The 19,676-nt window shown below is 50.4% G+C and overlaps 1 protein-coding gene across 7 annotated transcripts in view; it reads right to left on the bottom strand.

Annotated features, from left to right (window-relative positions):
• Positions 1-19,676, bottom strand: part of SLC39A11 (solute carrier family 39 member 11) — a 439,134-nt gene that overhangs the window by 153,763 nt on the left and 265,695 nt on the right. The window contains exon 8 of one of the 7 annotated variants that reach the window (XM_073883181.1): positions 11,496-14,265. The exons of 4 other annotated variants lie outside the window; for them this stretch is intronic. In XM_073883181.1, coding sequence (XP_073739282.1) covers positions 13,923-14,265 — 343 coding nt within the window. In that variant the 3' untranslated portion in view covers positions 11,496-13,922. Of the gene's footprint in view, positions 1-11,495; positions 14,266-19,676 lie in introns of those variants that run through there. 2 more of the 7 variants (XM_073883182.1, XM_073883180.1) reach the window with 2 other exon arrangements.

The following is a 19,676-nucleotide window of genomic DNA, read 5'->3' as shown; positions in this document are numbered from 1 at the left end:
TCAAAGAATGTCCCTTTTCTCTCGAGCTAGCTTCTGATCAATCTGAATTTAATTCCTTTACAAGCAACCTGCTTTTTCTATCTGGATGGGTTCGTGACGTTTTATTTATTTTTGTAATACCGAAAATTTTCCAGGTACGTCTAACTGTGAGCTTCTTTTCATTAAATTCACCTGAAATGTGGTAAGTCCTCCTGCACCGCATCCTCAGATACCCACCCTTCCCCCCGCCCAGTTCCCAGAAGTTGTATTTTTTAATTAGACTTAGATTGTTGTTCCTGTTCAAACGGATCTGGCTGCTTCTTTGGGAACATGTAGAAATCGCAGGGTGCTCTGTTCTGCCGATCACACCAATTATTTACCCTGTAGATCATTTTAATCTATTGTTTCCCTCTTCTCACTTTTTTAAACAGAAAGGCAACATGGAGAGAACATTTGCAGGATGGCGTGGATCCAGTTAAAGCCTTGGATATGGCCCTACCAGAAAGCAGTGTTTGGGATTCTGAGGTTTGAGTTTTCAGTCGGCTTCGAAAGGTTTCCAATGCTTTGCTGGAACCTTCCACAGAGCTTAAAGGTAATCCTCCCCTGGAAAGCTGTAGCACTTCCTTGTTTCTCCATCTACAAAGACCCTTGGTCGCTTTCACATATTTAACTCAACCACAGAGGGAAACAAATGGAATTTTTTACCTTGAAAGTCAGTACCATGGGGTCACAGTTGACATGATCAGAAGCAGGATGGGGCAGGCCAGGGAAATCCAGAACCAACAATATGGACAGGTGGGAGGAACAGGGAGAGGTGAGGTCAGTTGGTATCAGGACGGGATGTCAGATGAGTTAAGTCCAGGTGGGGAAACAAAAGTCGCGATTCAGGAGATAAGGGGTAGTGGGAACAGGTAGCACCAATGAGGCAAGACAGGTTAGCAGCTCAAAATTCAAGCAGACAAGACAGTCTGAAGAATCCAGGTAAAAAGAAAGGTAGAGAGAAGAAGCAGGTTCAAGCAGGCAGAATGTGCCATCAGAGCCTGGGGTGATGAGGCTCAGCACCCATGGAAAGCAAGGTGAGGACTTCGGTATCCACAGACCAGGTGGGTAATGGGGTCAGAATCCAAGCTGAAAGAATTCAGAGCCAGAGACCTGAAGCCAAGGTCACAAAGGGAGTAACGAGGTACCAGGCCCAGGTGAGGGGTCTGACATAAGGTCTCACCTCGATACTGAACATGTATCTTCTAAAGCAGGAACTACTCCTGCACTCTTGGACCAGAAGGTGGATGGGAGTTTCTGAGGGGTAGGTGCCAACTGTTTTGGAGAAAGTGGAGGCTGTGGACCACACTTTTCTTAAAACAGATTAGCAATTACTAGGTCGACAGGGGTAAAACCCAAATGGTTCTCACACCCTGACCTTAATCATCAGATTTGTCATTCTCTTCTTCCTCCCTTGGAATCCCAATCTCTGTGAGAGGCAGTAACCTCTACCTCGTTGTAAAAATCCAAAAATAAAAAAAAAGGGGGGGGTGTTTCTAGTTGTTCACATCTCCTATATTTAATTGGACCACAAGTATTACCCTGACACCAAAACCAAACAAAAATATCACAAGAAAATAAAAGTAAAGACCAATATCTCCTATGGATATGGATAGAAAATTCCTCCATCAAGTTCTAAAACCAAACCTGGCAACATTTAAAAAAAGATTACACATCAGAAGCAAGTGGGATTCATGCCTGGAATGCAAGGTGGGTTTTAAACATCTGAAAATCAATGTAATATTCCTTATCAATAGGATAAAAGGGGGAAAAATGTACAATCATTTCAATAGATGCAGGAAAAGCATTTGACAAAATCCCAATACCCTTTCATGATAAAAAAACCTTCAACAAACTAGGGAACTTTCTTTTTTAATAGATGCTTTATATCTATTAAAAATCCACAGCTAACATCACACATTGTACTTAATGGTGGAAGACTGAATGCTTTCCCCCAAAGATCATGAACAAGACAAAGATTACCACTCTCACCACTTCTATTCAACATTATACTGGAGGTCCTAGCCAGCAATAAGATAAGAAAAATAAATGAGGCATCTAGATGGGAAATGAAGAAGTAAAATTATCTCTGCTTAAAGATAACATAAGCATATATATAGAAAATCCTAAGCAACCCACCAAAAAGAATTACGAGAGCTAATAAATGAGTTCAGAGAGGCTTCAGGATACAAGATACAGATACCCCAAAAAAGGGGTATTTCTGTACACTGACAATAAGCCACCTGAAAATTAAATTAAGAAAATAATTCTATTTATAATATCACTAAAAAGAATTTAAAAATCTCTAGGAATAAATTTAACCAAGAAAGTGAAAGACTTGTACACTGAAAATTACAAAACATTACTGAAAGAAAGTGAAGACCAAAACAAATGGAAAAACACCCCATGTTCAATGGATTGGAGACTTAATATTGGTGAGATGACAACACTCCCTGAATTGATCTTCAGATTTAATGCAAAGTCTTTCAAAATCTCAGCTGATTTTTTTTTTTAATCCTAAAATTTATATGGAAACACCAGGGACACAGAATTGCTAACGCAATTTTGACAGGGAAGATCTAAATTGGAGTCCTAACACTTCCTGAATTAAAAATTTACTACAAACCTACAGTACTCAAGACTGTGATATACTGGCATAAGGACAGACATAGAGATCAATGGAATGCAGCTGAGAGTTCAGGGGAACAAAAAAACACCTCCCATTCATAGTAAACTGATTTTCAATATGGGTGCCAGATCAATTCAAAGGCAAAAGAAGACTTTTTTCAATAAATGGTACTGGAAGTTTGGGCATTTATATGCAAAAGAATGTAGTTGAACCCTTATCTCATACCCTATACAAATATTAACTTGAAATGAATTAAATACTTTAACAGCCCAAACTATAAAATGCTTAGAAGAAAATGAGTTAATCTTTATGACCTGGGATCAAGCAATGGTTTCTTAGATATGTCACCAAAAGCACAAACAACAAAAGAAAAAAAAAGAAATAAATTGAACTTCATCAAAATTTTTAAAATTTGTACTTCAGAGAACACCATCAAGAAAGTGGGAAAACAACCCCAATATAGGAGAACATACGCAAATCATATATCTGATAAATGACGTGGATCAAATGCATCAAGAACTCTTGCCACTCTGCCACTCAGTAATAAAGCCACATAATCCAATTTAAACAGTGGGCAAAGGACATTAATCGACATTTCTCCTAAGAAGTCATACACATGGCCAATAAACACTTGGAAAGATGCTCAGTGACATTAACCATCAGGGAATTTCAAATGAGAACCACAGTGGCATCCCACTCTCCTCGAAGATGGCTGTCATCAAGTCAGACAACAACAAGTGTTGGTGAGGACGTGAGAAATCAGAACCCTCGTTTCCTGCCGGTGGAAATGGAAAATGGTGCAGCTGCTTTGGAAGACAGTATGGCAGCTCTCAAATGTTACACGTAGATTGACCATACAAGCCAGTAATTCCATGCCTAGGTGTCCACCCAAGGGAGCTGAAAATAATTTCCACATGAAAACTTACACACAAATGTTCCTTGCAGCACTCTTCCCAATTGCCCCAAAGTAGAAACAACCTAAATGTCCATCGGCTGACGAATGGATAAACAAAATGTGGTGTATCCATACCCTGGAATATTATTTGGCCATAAGAAGAAGCAAAGTACTTGTATGTGCTACAACACGAATTAACTTGGTAAAAATTATACTAAGTTAAAGATGTCAGTTGCGGAGGTCCACGTGTTATAGGATATATATATATATATATATGCAATATCCCAAACAGGAATATCTATAGAGAAGAAAGTGGCTTAGCAGTTGCCAGGGATTGAAGGGTTGAGAAGAAATGGGGAGCAGGGAGCGATGACTGAAGTATACAGACTTCCTTTTCAGGGTGATGAAATGTTCTGGAATTGATTGTGCTGATGGCTGCACAACTCTGTGAATATACTAAAAAGTGTACACTATAAATGGGTGAATTATATACTGTGTGAATTATATCACAATAAAGCTGTTACACAAAATGTTATTAGGTATATTTACAGTGGCTATAATAAATGTTAATTTCTAAAGCATTGTCTGGCACACTGAGAGGCATGTTATGTCAGGTACCCTTTTTATTTTGGTCTTCAGTTGGGGAATGGGCCCCAATGGGTCATGTGGAGTTACTGAAGATGTCCACACATTATATGGCATGCCAGTCATAGCGATGACATCACGGTCATATTTAATGACATAAATTGCTTGTGTGTTACTAACAGCAGATGCCATGAAGAACAGAGAGACATGCTCTTCCAGCGGCGAGCCAGTCCATGGAGAAGCTTCTACCTCATCCCGCCTTTGCACGCTCCAGGCACCGGTGAAGGAACGCAACCACAGCCAAACACATCCACGTCCCTGCTGCTGAGCATGTCCACAGCTACACAGCGAAGCCCCAACCAAGACCTTGACCTTCACTTCTATTTACTCCTCAGTGCAACCCCGTTTTTACAGATGCAGGAACTGAGGCTTAGAAAAGAAAGCATGAGTGTAATGCTGTGCTTAGGCTCCAGACAACAAGACCCCGTTGTGTTTACGGAGCTGCTGCCCCCAAACTGGCAGGAAGGCAGGACACCCCTGGAGCCCATGACGTGCACTTCCTGTCACTACCCCAGGTTCAGACCTGGGGTCGCGGAGCTTCCCACCTACCTGAAGAGGGAATGTAGCTGGATGCATGAGGCCGACAAGGAAAGGTTCGTTTGGCCCAACAACTGACAGAAAAGTCTGGAATCACAGATCTTTATATGCACATATTCCAAATCACCTCACCTGGCCTCACCCTACCACCCCTCACCCTCACTTTCTCTCCCCAGTTCCTTTCTACTCTCCCTCATGAAGGGCCAAGCGAACAGCACAGCCACTCAGGGGCCTGGGGAACCAGGAAGTTCCGGTTGGAAGCACACCCCCCCAGTACCCGGTCAGGGTCAAGGGCTTGGGCCCTGGGAGCCTGTGAGGGTCTGCGCTCCTTGGGCAGAACCCCTGTGCCTGATGCAGCCCAACATTAATCGGCAAATAAGAAACACCAGGGCAAAGTTCCTCAAAAAATCATTCCCTGTGATCTAGCAATTCTACTTCTGGGTATTTGCACCAAGGAATTGAAATCAGGGTCCTGAAGAGAGATTCGTGCACTCATGTTTGTAGTGGCCTTATCACGAGAGCCAATAGGTGGGAGCAGGCCTGGTGTCCACGGGCGGATGAATGGGTACGCAAAGTGTGGTACGTACGGATGGTGGAATATTATTCAGCCTTAAAAAGGAAGGAAGTTCTGACCTGCCGCACCACGGATGCATCCTGGCGACCTCAGGCTCTGTGAAATACGCCGGGCACAAAGAGCCAACCGACCGTACGACTCCACTCATATGAGGTATAGAGGGAGTAGACAATTCACAGAGACAGTAGACGGGGCGGGGGGGGGGGGCCGGGGGGCGGGGGCGGGGGGCTCGGGGGGCCCTTGTTTAATGGGGACAGAGTTTCCATTTTGTAAAACGAAAGAGTTCTGGAGAGGGATGGTGGTGACGGTTGTTCAACAATGCGAATGTACGGAATGCTGCCGGACCGCACACTCAAAATGGTTGTGATGGTAGATTTTTATGCTATGTTATGTTTTACAGCAATTAACAGATTTTACAACAAAACGAAACATTGTGATGGGCTGAGAGAGACCTCATGGAAAAAGGAAAAAACTTTTTTTTCCTGTTCTTTTTTAAAAAAAGATTTTATTTATTTATTTGAGAGAGAGAGAGAGAGAGAGCGTGTGCGCACGAGCCGGTGGGGACAGGGGAGCAGCAGAGGGAGAGGAAGACTCCCCGCTGAATCAGGACCCCGAGATCACGAGCTGAAGGCAGACACCTAACTGACTGAGCCACCGAGGCACCCCACTTTTACCCTCTTTGAACAAGGGACCCTGCATTTTCATTTTGGGTAAAGTCCTAAAGGTAATGTAATAATCTGCCCTCATGGAAAATAAAGCCAGCGTTTCCTTCCTTGTCGCTCGTCTGTAATGAAATGCTCACCTCCGGCCAGAGACGCGGGCTGGGGAAGCATATCCCCCCTCACGAGGGACAGCTGTGACGGGGGGCTTCCCTCCCCTCTTCCCTGGCGCACCCACGGCACAGGGGAGCATGCTCACAATGCCGCTTTGGGCCCTGCCCCTGAGCCGGTGTTGTGGAACCTTGTTCTTGGTTGTGTCTGGGGTGTGACTGTCACGCCTGGTCCTGAGCCAGGGGTCAAGAAGCACCGCTCTGGGATCTAGAGAAGACAGAAGCGACAAACCCCGACTTCCGCGACCAGATGCGGACCCCTCCCTGAGGCCCAGGTGAAGCCCCTCGATCAGCTGTCTTCATCTTGTCTGCGGCCCAGGGCCTGGGGGGCGCCTGGTGCTGGCCGCCCAAGAAGCACCGGGGATGCTAACTCTGCTGTGATCAGAGGTGGTAAAGGGGGAGCTGGCTGGGAGTGGCTGAGGCTCTGTGGCCAATGGGCAGAAGAGTAGCTTTTCTGGGCCTCAGGGCCCACGGCAGTCCCTGAGTGCCATGTGGGGACGCGGGGCATTTTGGCCTCTGGTCCCCGGCGGGCAGGTATGGTCTGACCTTAGTGAACGGTGGGGGCGGGGTGGGGGGTAGAGGGCTTTGGGCAAGTCACTTTATTTCCATTTTCCTCCGGCATAAAATGAGGCTTTCCCAGCTCGAATGCAAAGTTCTGCAAATCTTCACTCTCGTCGGCTAAGGCACCTGTAACGTGGCCTCTGTGGCTTCTCCAAGTGCTTCTCCCTGAGCGGACTCGGGTCTTCATTCTCCCTCCTGTGCAGCCCCCTCAGCAGCCGGGCCCCGGGGGGGCTCTGGGTTGCCACCCTGCCGGTAGGCAGGCATGAGGTCACCCCAGCAGGGAGTGGGGCGCAGGCTCGGCGCAGGTGGTCCGGGTGGGGCCCCCAGCCCCGGCTCTGGGCAGAATTAAAGCCCAACGGCCTATCTGATGGAATTACACCGAGGAAAGGAAATCTGTCTTTTAAGAACAAGCGACAGGCTGATGACTGAAGCCCCAAAGAATTCTGTGGTTGAACCTTTTTGTTGTTGTTGTTGTTGTTTGTTTTCTGGCACAATCTGTCCCTGTTTCTGAGCCGAGTGCCGTGCTGTCCGTGACAAAGGCCTCTTTCTTACGACAGTTTAATAGCTCCAATACGGGGGACAGCCCTGACTCTCCCATGGGCCCGTGTCTGAAGGCAGCCGCTGAGCAAAGAAAGCCACCGCTTTCCTCCAGTTTGGTCCAAACTGAACCGAGAGAGTTAAGGAATCCAACAAAACAGAACCATAACCTCCTCCCGAAATTAAAAAAAAAAAAAAAGAAAGCTCCCCAGGGGGTGAGGGAAACAACACGCATCCGGATAGAGAGCAATGTGGATCAGAAGCGACCATCCGGGCTCTGCGTCCTCCGTGGGTGGAGCCGAAGAAAACCGAGTGGGGTCTGAGGATGGAGACGATGCGGATGGGGAGGGTGGAGACCCGACGTGTGAGTTGCCCGTGGCCACCAGAGCCCAGTGCCACTAACAGGGTGACTTCAGACCACAGAGATTTATTCTCATGGCTCAGGAGGCCACACGTCCAGAGTCGAGGGGTCAGCAGGGCTATGTTCCCTCCCACATTCCTGGGGAAGGATGCTCCCTTGGCTCTCCCAGCTCCTGGCGGCTCTTGCCATTCCTTAGCATTTCCTGGCTTGTAGCTACTTCACTCATCACTCCAACCTCTGCCTCTGCCTTCATGGGGCCAGAGTCTTCCCTCTCTGTGTTGTCACGGGGCATTCTGCTCCGTGTGTGTGTGTGTGCGCGTGCGCGTGTGCCTTTTCTCCTCATCCTGTAGATACACTGGTCATACTGGACCCCAATCCAGCAGGATCTGATCTTAACTAATTATACCTGGAAAGACGCTATTGCCCAGTAAGATGGCATTCACAGGTGTGGGAGGTTTGGACTTTAACACACCTTTCAGGGGGACACAATTCGACCACAAGACCATCGCTCAAAAACCCCGGGGCTTGGGCGCCTGGGTGGCTCAGTCGTTAAGCGTCTGCCTTCGGCTCAGGTCATGATCCCGGGGTCCTGGGATCGAGCCCCACATCGGGCTCCTTGCTCGGTGGGGAGCCTGCTTCTCCCTCTCCCTCTGCCTGCCACTCTGCCTACTTGTGCTCTCTCTCTCTCTGCCAAATAAATAAAATCTGAAAAAAAAAAAAAAAAAAAACCAAACCCTGGGCTTCTTCCCAAGCAGCCTATCACCTCCTTTTGCTCTAGAACCCACAGGACAGGTAACTTGCTCTATCTTCCCAGTGACGCAACCCAACCATCCATGCTTTCCAGGAGGTGAGGTGGGGAAGTGGATCATGACATCATGGCCACACAGAGGATCTCTGTCCTCTCTCTTTGGAGCTTTCTCTCCTCTCCCCAGTTCCCTCCCTCAGCACCTGGCTGCACGGAGACACCAGGCAAGGGGTAAGGGTTCTTACTGCAGCGGCAGACGTCTGGAGGGATGGGCAGCATGACCTTTGACATAAACACTTGCTGCCCGTGGGACCATCTAGAAAGTCTGTCCCTCACCGCGGAGAGTTTATATACGCCTCTAATTCCCAACATGCCCAGTGAGACAGGATGTTAGAGAGGTGTATGACAATGGAATCATACCTTCTACCGCCAACTCGAGCGCCTCTGCACAGGGCGTTAGATTCTTTTTTTTTTTTTTTTTTTTACAACTAAGAAGAAACTCTTTTCTGCACCACTCTGGGGGGCCAGTTTTGAAGCCTCTGTGGTCATGGCAGGTAGACGACTTGGGTGGCAGGAGAGGGCAGCGGTTTAGGGCACGGGCTCCAGAGCCAGACTGCCGGGGTGCAAATCCGACCTCTGCCCTTCCCTTGTGTGTTTCCGGGCGCGTTCTGCATCTGTAAGATGAAGATGGCCATTTCACAGGGGCCTCAAGCAGTCAGTGGCTGATACACAAGGAGCACGGGGTCTGCACATGGAAAGCACTCCATCAGTGTCAGCTCTCAGTTCCACGGCTGCCAGAGGCAGGGAGTGGGGAGGTGGCTAACCATGGGCTTCTGCATTGGCCAGACTTCCGTTAAACCCTAAGTCTTCCGCTTGTCATAAGCCTGACCTCACACGAAGTTCCCAGGCTCTGCATCCTCATCTCCATACTGGGACGGCAGCAAGGGCTATGACAGCCCACCCTAAGAGTGTCACAGGGGCAAACGAACTGAAATGAAGACCACCACCCCGATCAAGCCATGCCTCGAGCTCCCTTAGTGTCTGCTCTGGAAGATGCTGCGGCTCTCCACCTCTCCTTGCTTTGGGAGGAAGGACGGGGCAGTGATGGGCCCCTCCAATGCACCCGTGGGAGCGACGCCCTCTGTCTGGGAGCAGCCGCTTCTCCCTGTCGGCCACACAAGGGGCCGTTTACACTGTGGCCCCCTCCTCCCCCACCACTGCCTCCAGCCACCCCCACCCAAGTCCCTGGCGACAGGGTTGGACATCTTGGCACGGGGGACTGATCGCCACACAACGTGCACTCTGTTTAGCCTGCAGCAGGCTTGGGGGGAGGCATGGACCCTGCAAAGCTCTTTGAGAACAGCAGTGTGGTTTCTTTGTGGCCTTCCCAGGCGCTGGAGACGACACAGACTTTTCTCTCCTCCGTTCCCATTGCTGCCCTGTCTGTCCCCCTGCACAGCTTGGGACAAGCAACTCGAGGTCTAGAAGGGAGTCTAGGGAATTGTGGGGCAACGGGGAAGCGGCTCATGCCCTTGGCAGGGGCTGTCCATTACAAAACTATCTACAGAATTCCAGGCAGGCTGTCAACCAACCCCCTGACCCCCATCCCGGGTGCAGAGCCAACCGTGCACAGCCCGGACCTGGGTCCCGTGCAGAGAAAAGAAGAGGTGGCCCAGGCTCCATTCCAGGCAAGGGTGCAGGATGGAGAAAAGCATATGCTGCCCAATAAAGGCTGAGCAGTCCCAGAGCAAGGGACAGTGAGCATGAAGACTCCATGCTGAGACATGACAAGAAAATCAGCCTAGGAGGGCCAAGGGGAAGTCAGGGAACGGATGCTAGGCAGGGGGCCCAAGGCACGTGGTTGGCAGAAGCAATGTCAGGGCCAGCCACACACACCGAGAGACCCCCACGTTCCTGGCCTGGGGCATCCAGGCCTGTGTGGTCCCATGTAGACTGTGGAAGCCACTTCTAAACCAGTTCTCCTTCTGGGGAGGCAGGGGGCTGGGAGCTCTTGTCCTGGAACATGGGCTGGGACAGGAATGGGCTGGGCACCTATTGGAGTGTCTGCAATGGGCAGGCCAAAGACACTGTTATCACTACTACTACTACTATGACTACTGAGGATTATTAGTATTGTGGGAATTTGCAGATTAGGAAACGGAGGCACAGAACAAAAACCAACCCGTTCCGGTTGTACAGCCTGTGGCAAGTGGCAGAGCCAGGATTTGAACCTGGGTGGTCTAGCTCCAGGACCATGTTCCACGTGTTCTTGAGGTGCACTGGGCTGGGGAGGGGCGGGTGCTGCACCAGCCACCTCCCACCCCAGGGCCGTCTCACAGGTCTGTCTCACTGTGCCCTGCGCATGTGACCAGCTGTCGGTGGGAGGCGCTCTATCTCCCTTCCCATGAGTGACACCTGCTGTCTTCGTGGCCTGGGAAGCAGGTGCACAAGGGTCTGGGGTTGACGGTGTCGCTGTTCCTTGCCTTCTCTCAGATCATACCCCAAGCCCCACATCGGGCAAATAGGCACTCCACTCCTTGTGTGTCTGTATCAAGATTTACACCCTGGAAGTCAGATGTGCGTTAAAAATTAATCCTTTTTCCTATGATATTACCCTGTCCTGGAGTCCTCGTTTCCACACAGTAGCAGAAACAGAATTAGTCAATTAAAAGGAATTTAGTGCCTTCCGGTATCAGGTGCTTCTCCAAGAGAAGGTGTTCTCTTTCCGGGTAATGCCAGGAATTCAAGTGTCCAGATCCCTGGAAAGACTTCCCTCTGTCACCTTGCTTCCTTTCCGGAATGGCTTCTGCATACAGGGGAAGATGATAGGGCAGGAGAACGCAAAGGAACATATTTGCAAATACCCCATCCTGATTTAGAGAAACTGATTTTCAACACAGTTTACAACACTGTAAGATTTTCAGCAAAGCTTGATACACAGTAGAATGAAGTGGATGGCCAAGATGCCCTTGTTGCATTGTCCAGTGGGGCTCAACCTCACTAATCTGTATGAAGAACATAATTACATTTCAAGTAGTATTGAACAAGCTTTTCATGTTATATATTGCTCTGAATTTGAATGGAGGGGGGGGGGGGAAGATGAAGACAGGTAAATTCCCATCTGGAAGGTAGGACTTTGTTTTTTCCTGAGTATATGAACTAATTTCTTTGGTGATGAGTATATTTTGAACAGAGAGATCCCTCATAAAAGAACTGATGGACAGTGAGAGCCTGTGATAGTGACTTTCTTTCAATGCCTTTACTTTGCAAAACATAGAAGGTGGCAGTTCTATGTCCGTATTCACACACACAGGGGATGTTTTTATGTCCCACGAAGCCCAACAGTGCCAGGACTCCAGATACAACCCACCCCTCTTCATGCAATGCCCATGGAAACTGCGGTGTAGGTAGTAAGTAAGAGTCAAGGACACGGTCGGATTGCCAGGGGCTTGCTTGCCCAAGTCCCACCTGCTTGACCCAGAGGTACCACTGGAAGGACAGCGTGCTGAAATGAGCACATTTCCTAGTAACCCTCGCGGGCATTTTTCTGTCTCTGTAGAACTGTGTGTGTGGAGGGATGGGCATGTGAGTAGGCACATACAGCCGTTGGAGATTCACATCAGAGAATGTCCCCATCCTTTAAGGGAAACCATCTTTCAGAGTGAGACATGGCTCCCCAATCTCATACCAGCAGAGGGGGATGAATGACTGTTGCTGGGCTTCCCGGTGAGGTCACTCCAACACAGCGGATGGTCACCTTAGACACGCGGCAAGCAGAGGTGTGAAGAGTCCTGACTTCCAGAACACCCCCAAACCAATCAGATTTCTCTTTGTCTCCTTCCTGGAGGGGGGGGTGCTCCTTTGTTAAAATGATGGTATTTATCACCGCTGTCCTGGGAAGTGTGGAAAGTCTGCCAGATACGTGGGTGAAGCCAGACTAAGATGAAACAGTTTCTCAGTTTCTCATGGGACAATCTCAGGTGACAGGTAAGTGATCAACAGATTTTCATTCATCCGTGTGTGCATCTCTCCATCCAGCCAATGCTGGGATGTACGGGCAGCAGGCTCCCCGAGGGGGCATGCTTCCCAAATGAATGGCTGTGAAGGTCCGGATTCTCTGCCTCATCAGCTGGAGAGTTCCCGGGTCTCCAGGTAACAATGACATCCGTTTGTCTGCACAGACCCAGGGACATGGAGGGCAAAGCGTTGGAGAGGATGCCCCTATCCCCAGAGAGGATAACTTGGTCAAAGAAAAACTTTGGCAGGACTAGGGGACAAAACACAGGAGCTGGAGGTGCCTTACTGTCAGGATGCTGTTACTTTTTTCATTGCTTTCTGTCTCATGCTGCTCTTGCAGGGAGCATAAAAACGCATGGGAAGGAAGAAGGAGCTGGGAAAGAGAGTGGCAGAGGGCAGTAAGAATGCTGGGGTTTGGACAAGGACCCTGGAGAAGGAGCCGAGACATTTCCTTTCTGGCCCCCGCTTCCCAGCCCCCATCCCTTCTGGCTCCTGGTGGTCAAGCCTCCTGGAGCAATGCACCTGCAGACAGTTCCTCGGAGGCTCGTTCCATCCAGAGCCCCCAGGTGTTCCAAGGATGGAAGGGGCACTTCCTGAGGTGCGATGGGGGCAAGGGGGAGCAAAATGTCAAAAAAACCCCACAAAAACCCAACCCCACACAAAACCCTGTGGGGAGCGCTCAGGAATAGCGCTGTGGAGTGAAGGGCTCTGCAATGTCCCGAGGAACTGCTCAGTCCGCGTCTGGCTCCACCCATGTGTGTGGCGGGCTTTCAGGCTCATCCTTGTTACGTTCACGACTAATATAATAACTTTTATAACATTTCTTTAAAAAGTCATTAGAAAAATAAATGTGTTACCCCTAAAATGTGCTAAAAAAAACGCTAATGGATTTTGGGGTGTTCCGCAGTTAGATCCGTTCGCACCACCGTTTTCCTCCAGGTGCCACAGTCACGGGCAAAGGGGCTTCCTGCTCTTTCCCTGTCGTTCCGTATTCCCCTCCTTCCTGGGGGGCAGGGAGCCACACCAAAGCTTTGGTGTCAGGCTGAGGCGGGGCAGTAAGAGAGCAAGGCGGGGGAAGAGCCCTCGGTGCTGAATTGATTGAACTATCAGCTGGAATACAAAGACGCTATGAAAATGCACACCGGATTTTTATAAACTTGCATATAGTACATGGTCTTCAGCTTTTGTAGGTATGACTTCTGCGGAGGACGCCCGCTGCTTCTGACATCAACGTGTCTCCACTGCTTCCAGCCCCCTCTGTCCCTGTCATTGTTTGCACATCACCTGGCGACAATGATGTCAAACCACAGCATGGTGGCGCTCTGCGCCACCTGCCTGATGCTTGCAAACTCCCCGGTCTCTTCAGTATTCAGGGTAAAGTGATCACTGTGGGGGAGGGCTAGAAAGAACAATTTCAGAGACAGTGCTGCCAATAGATAACTCTAGAATTCCAGGCAAGGTAGCTTGATGGGTTCAAGAGAAGGGCTTGTTGGCAGAAAACAGAATTGAGAGCATGATCTGCTGTTGCAAATCCAGAACAGCACAAGAATTCACTCCTAGTTCTGCTGGAGGGATCAAGGCGGGAGGGGGACGGCGGGGCGTGTGGCACGGGGAGGGGGAGCGGGTGTGGGCCATTCTGCCGTGGTTGGGTCAAGGTGTGAAAAGTATCCCCTCTCCCAGGCACCTTCCTGTCCCCATGCTGGGGTTCCGCTTCTCAGGCTGAAGACCACTCTCCAGAGAGACCGGGCCGGGCTGTGGCTTCCCCTCGGGGGAATGGTGAGACCCAATTCCATGGGTGGGGAAGGGGGGAGGTCAAGACCAGCAGCCCGAGGAAGGAGCGTCTCCTGAGAACTTTCTGGAAGTCTGGGAGTTGGTCCTGCCAAGAGAGGTCTAGGGGCCTCGTAAGAGCAGCTTGACCTGTGGAGGCAGTTATGGCAGGTGTGAGTGAACTATGATGGAGAAGTTTACACTTCATTTCTCCAAGACCCCTCCCCACCACAACAGTGACGCCTGTTCTTGACCTGCCCCACATTTAATTTGCAAACCTGTTTTCAAGAATTTACTGGAACCGAAGTAGGGAGACTAGTTGGACATATAGAAGCACATAAGTAATAGGTGACTTCCAAATACAGACCTACTCATCAACTGGAGACTGTTGACTAATGACCAGGAAAATGTGTCTCCTGCCATTTTTGTTTCTAAACAAATGGCTACTTAGTTGACCAATGACTGCTGTCTTAAGTGATCATTAATATACCAACACATGTATTGGTTTTCAAGCCGGGGAAAGCATATATCTGACTTACGACTTACTCCTTGATCTGGGAGGCAAACATATACTTTAAAATTTTATTTTGATGTCCCCGCCATGCCCCATAACTTAATGACCTTATCTTTGGTCGGAACACAGGCTAATCGACCTGGCATCCCTTCCCAAGCATCTGGGTGTGGGTTAGCCTTAGTTGGTTGGGGCACAGTCCAGGAGCGCCTTGGGGATGTGGCTTGTGGATCATCCATGGCACACTATGAATCTGCAGCCAGCCAGCCTCCTCAGCTCCACGAAGCCTGTTGCACCTGCCGGTCGGGGTGTGTTCAAAGATGACAGACACCTCCCAACGGGTGTGCTGAGTCAAAGCCTAAATAGGAATTGCTATGTGAAGGAAAATGCTTGTGCATAAGTAACTTCGCTCTCCCTGCTGGTTTGAATTATACCTGCCACGGAGTCGAGTGAGAGCAGAGGGCATGTTTCCTCTCTGGGGAACACGTTCATTGGAGGTAATGCCACTTCAGAAAGGAAAACTGTTTAAGCAGCAAACTCCCCAAGGACATGTGGTCTGAAGAATTTCTTTGTGGTGAAACCAGAAGAAATTGCTATGGGGCCAGATCAGAAAAAGCAGTGTTTCCCTTGAGCCACGGGCTGCCCTTTGAGGCCTGAGATTCTTTGTAATTCAGGGGGATGCTGAATTCCGGATGAAGAGCACCAGGCAAGCTGTCCAGTGAGGAAGGAAAGGTGGAGGGAGCTCAGGAGGGCCTTGGGGAGGGCGCCATAAAGGTGAAGTGACAGCAACCGAACACTAGGTGGCAGAAGCCAAACACAAATCATACACCCGTGTCCTGCCCGAGTCCAGGTCAGAATTGAAGCGCGTGCCTTCAAGGGAGTATTTCTTTGTACCTTTCTCTTCTCTCCCGGTGGCTGCGATACCATGTGGGTGGGAAGAGAACCTCCTGCTTCCAGATGCATTATACACAGGGCACAAGTAAGAGGTCGTACAAAAGTTAGCGGGCATGCGTCAGAGTGTCTGATGACAGATCTGGACTAAAATTATGGTCTTCCACTGCAATGGGCCAAATAATAAATATTCTCAGCCTTCAGCAGTGAGATTCTGTGGCAACTACCCAACTCAACCATCACAGCACAGAAGGAGCGACAGATGATATGTAAAACACACGGGTTTTGGCTGTGTTCTAAGAAAATGCCATTTCCAGAACCGGGTGTTGGGCCAGATCTGGCCCATGGGCTGCAGTTTGCTGACCCCCTGCACGAAATGTGCAGCAGCGAGCTTGACCCATGCATAGCCCAGGCACGTGCCAGGTACCTTCTGTTCCCAAGTCCGTGCAAATGCGTACTGCCTCCCTGGGGACCCTTCCACGGCGCCACGTGATTACCTATATCTCCCTGTTGCCCGAACCTGATTCTCCCTTCTCCCTTCCACACAACAAAATCAGCCGACAGCTGCCATCGGGCGGTTCTGCACTGAAAACCTCTTCCTCCCTCCCACTGGTCCCTCTTCATTCCCACACCGTCACCGCCTCCCTCGCCGTCCTGGGAGCTATGCAGGTGCACGGCTGCGGGTGGTCACTACCGATCTGTTCGAGGGCTGAATTCTTCACACTGGTCTACCCCTTCCCCCCAAAATTATCCCATCAGAGCCAGATCGCTGTTCAAATCACCTCTTGGGTTTTGTCAGGTCCCTGCATCAGAACCTACCCTAGCTGCCAACCTCTTGCTCAATGATGGGCTTCCTCAGCCGTCAGGCTGGCCTTCTAGGAAGCACCATGTGAACTCCATCCTCGCCTGGCCCTAAAAACGCCTTGGGGACCAATGTGGGCACTTGTTCACAGTGTCCCCTGCCTCTGTCATCTCCACCTCTCCGGGGTGCCCGCCCCCACACTCCTGATGAAGTACCCTGCGTTCTCGGAAGCGCCCCCAATGGGAGGGAAGAGACACACATTGGGTTTGTATCCCTCCCTTATGGCCCACTAACCAACTACTTTGCCTATCTTTTCTGTGATTTTCAGTTATGTCGCACTGCAGTCAGACCGGGGTCCGAACAGTATCGATTTGGGGGCGCTCTGACCTCTGCGGCACAGCCCTCTCCTCAATTTTGGGAAACACGCCCATGTGTGCTTAAAGAGAATGGAGGTTTTCTAATCGCTAGGTTGGGGCCCTGCATCCGTCCGTGATGGACATGGTGCTAACTTTTCACCTGTTTTCTCAGTGCCGGAGAGGGGATCATAACCACTCACCAGGATGGTGGTTTTGTCTTTTTTTTTTTTCCTTGCAATTCTGACCATTATTCCTAACCAGTTTGAGACTTACCGTTGCTAGGTGCATACAGATGCACAGGGTTACAAAGTCCTGGGGCGCGGTTTCTCTTCTTGGGAAGTACTGACCTTTATTCTTTATGCGGCTTTCTGCCTCAAAGTCTGCTTTGTCTGATTCTAAAACTGCCATTCCGGCTTTCTTTTGGTCAGCGCGTACCTTGTACCTTTGCTCATGCCTTTATTTCCAACCTTCCCGTGTCATGTCTGAAGCAAGCCCCTTCTGTAGCACACAGAGCTGGAATTTTATCAAGCAAAACCTGTCTCTTTGACGAGATGTGTTTAATCATCTGATGACTTAGCCCTTGCAGCCCACCCTCTGGCATTATTCGCCTGTCGCTTTCTTTCTCCTCCTCCCTCGCTCCCTTTTGACGACCGCCCGCTGGTCCCCATCCTCCCATGGAAACTCATTTGAACTGTGAGCGAAGGGCCGAGAAAGCTCACAAGCCTGGCCTGGGGGCTGTTGTGCAGTTTTCCCCACTCAAGGGTATGATCACAGGCATTTGTTAAGGAGAAACCCAAATCACGAACTAGATATGGATTTCTGGGTGGGGAAAATGGGCTGAAGGGTGGGGTCTGCTTGAGGGAGACCCTCTGGACATAGCAGTGATGGTGCCAGAGCTCCAACATCTCCGCCCCCCAGGCTGTGGCTGGGGGGGTGGGTGCGGTGCGGAGGCGTGAGAATCGCCCCCCACAAGCCCCGCCTGGCAGCTCATTCAGCAGACGGTTTTGTGAGGCTGAAAATCCTGAGGCCTGCAGCCCCAGCTCACTCCCAGTGGGATGGGGAGGGTCCTGTGGAGGGTTTATGTAACTCCGAGAGAGCCTGCTTGGTCAAAGGGAAGGGAGGAGCTGGGTTGGAAAGGTTTTTGCTCTACTTTCTTCAGAAATATTTATCAAGATGAGCAGAAAGTACAGGTGATAGAAGAGAGGGCGATCTGAGTTGACATCTCCATGTCCCAGGAGACACAGCGCCACCGGACCGAAGGCCTGGCCTGTGAGCACAGGGACGGGGGCCAGGGCTGTCACCTGCGGGCCACAGACCTACTGCAACGTGCGAGGTGCCTGTGCCCTGGGAGGACCTGGCCTGTGGATGCTTCCAGGGCCAGCCCCTCGGGGCTGCTGTGCCTCCCTAGCTCCCGCTGACTCGGAAGTGTCTCATGGTCTAGGCGAGGTCAAGATCAACACGGCTGTGCAGGGGACACAGAGCCACACTCCCATCCCGTGCAAGAAGAGCAGTCTGCAGGGCATTATCATTCACCATTCGCCCTTGATTTGGGTGACATTTCTCACATCATACAGTTCTCCCCCGCGCCCCCCCCCCAATCTACCTTTCATTTGGTTTTCACAATGGACATCATGTTAACGGACGACGCTGGAGTGACTTGCGGGCCCGGCAGGCGGGAATGAGAAGCTGAGAACAGGGGGAGTTTCGACTTGGAACATGCCAGCCCACACACACATCTGGGGCTTCAAGGAGCACACATGTCCCCTAACATGCAGCATTAGAATTTAAAGACGGGCAGAGGCTACACCTAACAGCCAGGGGCCCCATGTCGGCCAAGGGACATGGAGGTTGATGGGGCATAAAGAGGCTTCACGCAGGTTTGGCCGCCGGAAAGCACGGGAAAGGGGCTCTGGGAGAAGCGAGTTCCTGACAAGCACAGGGGATAGACACAGGGTTGAAACCCGGAGGAGGCGGGGCCGTTGCCTCATGGGGCAGCGGAGGCGGGGGGCGGGGGGTTGATTTTTAGGTTGCCTCAATCAGAAGGCAGTGAAATGAGCTAGATGCAGGGGTCAGAAACCAGTGGCCCCTGGGCCATCTCTGTAACGTGAGTTTCATTTTTAAAATAATTGCGCCTTTCGATAGTGCACGTACCACCTAGCTGAGATTCACCTCCGTCCTCACCATTCCCAACGGTCTCCACCCAATGACTGTGTCCACGTGTTTTCTTGCCCCTTAGTCTCCTGAAGGCACCTGACTTTGCCAGCCTTGGATGGAAGGCTCCTCCCTGCTCTCCTCCAGCCCGGAGGCTGTAGTATTCATGGTTTTGCAGGCACGGGGGACCGTGTAGAGCCCATCTCCATGATGGCTAAGGGATAAGCCCTTTTGTGGTCCCAAGGCTGTAGCCTCATCTAGGCGCTTTGTAACACCAGGGAGGTAGAAGGGAAGAAGAATTTATAAGGTACGGTGATTACCTATGGAAGATTGCCTATGGAAATAAGGAGTGGAGGATAGCAGTGAATTTGGTTTGGTCAGCTGGGGGCCAGGCGGTGCGGGGGAGGCCTGCAGGAGGGGCAGGTTTTGCCAGATGGCAGATGGAGGCAATCAGCTGAATGTGGGGATCCCGAGAAACACCTAAGTGGAGGTGTCTGCAAGAGAGCTGGACCTGGAGGACTAAGCTCCGGCAAACAATCTAGGCTGAACACCAACGTTGGCATCCCCAGAAAACAGATGGAAAATAAAGTCTTGGAAATGGAGAAGGTTCCCCAAGGGGACTGCACCAAGTGGGGAGAAAGGGAGACCCAGCGACGGCTCCTGGGCAACATCAACATTTCCGAAGGGGCCACAGGATGAGAAGCCCGCAGGAGAACCTGCAGAGGAACAGACACTAAGGGGGGAAAGCAGGGAAGTGCAGTGTCCAGAAAGAGAAGGGGGGGGGGGCTTTAAAAGGAGGGAGCAGGTGAGAGCATCAGAGCTGGCTCTGTTTTTTTGTTTTGTTTTTGGT

The sequence above is a fragment of the Callorhinus ursinus genome, unplaced genomic scaffold (genome assembly GCF_003265705.2).
Source record: "Callorhinus ursinus isolate GAN/ISIS: 27379988/994484 unplaced genomic scaffold, GSC_fseal_2.0 scaffold50, whole genome shotgun sequence".
Taxonomy (NCBI): Eukaryota; Metazoa; Chordata; class Mammalia; order Carnivora; family Otariidae; genus Callorhinus; species Callorhinus ursinus.
Note: the sequence above shows the minus strand (reverse complement) of the source record. Positions and strands in the feature narration are given on the sequence as shown.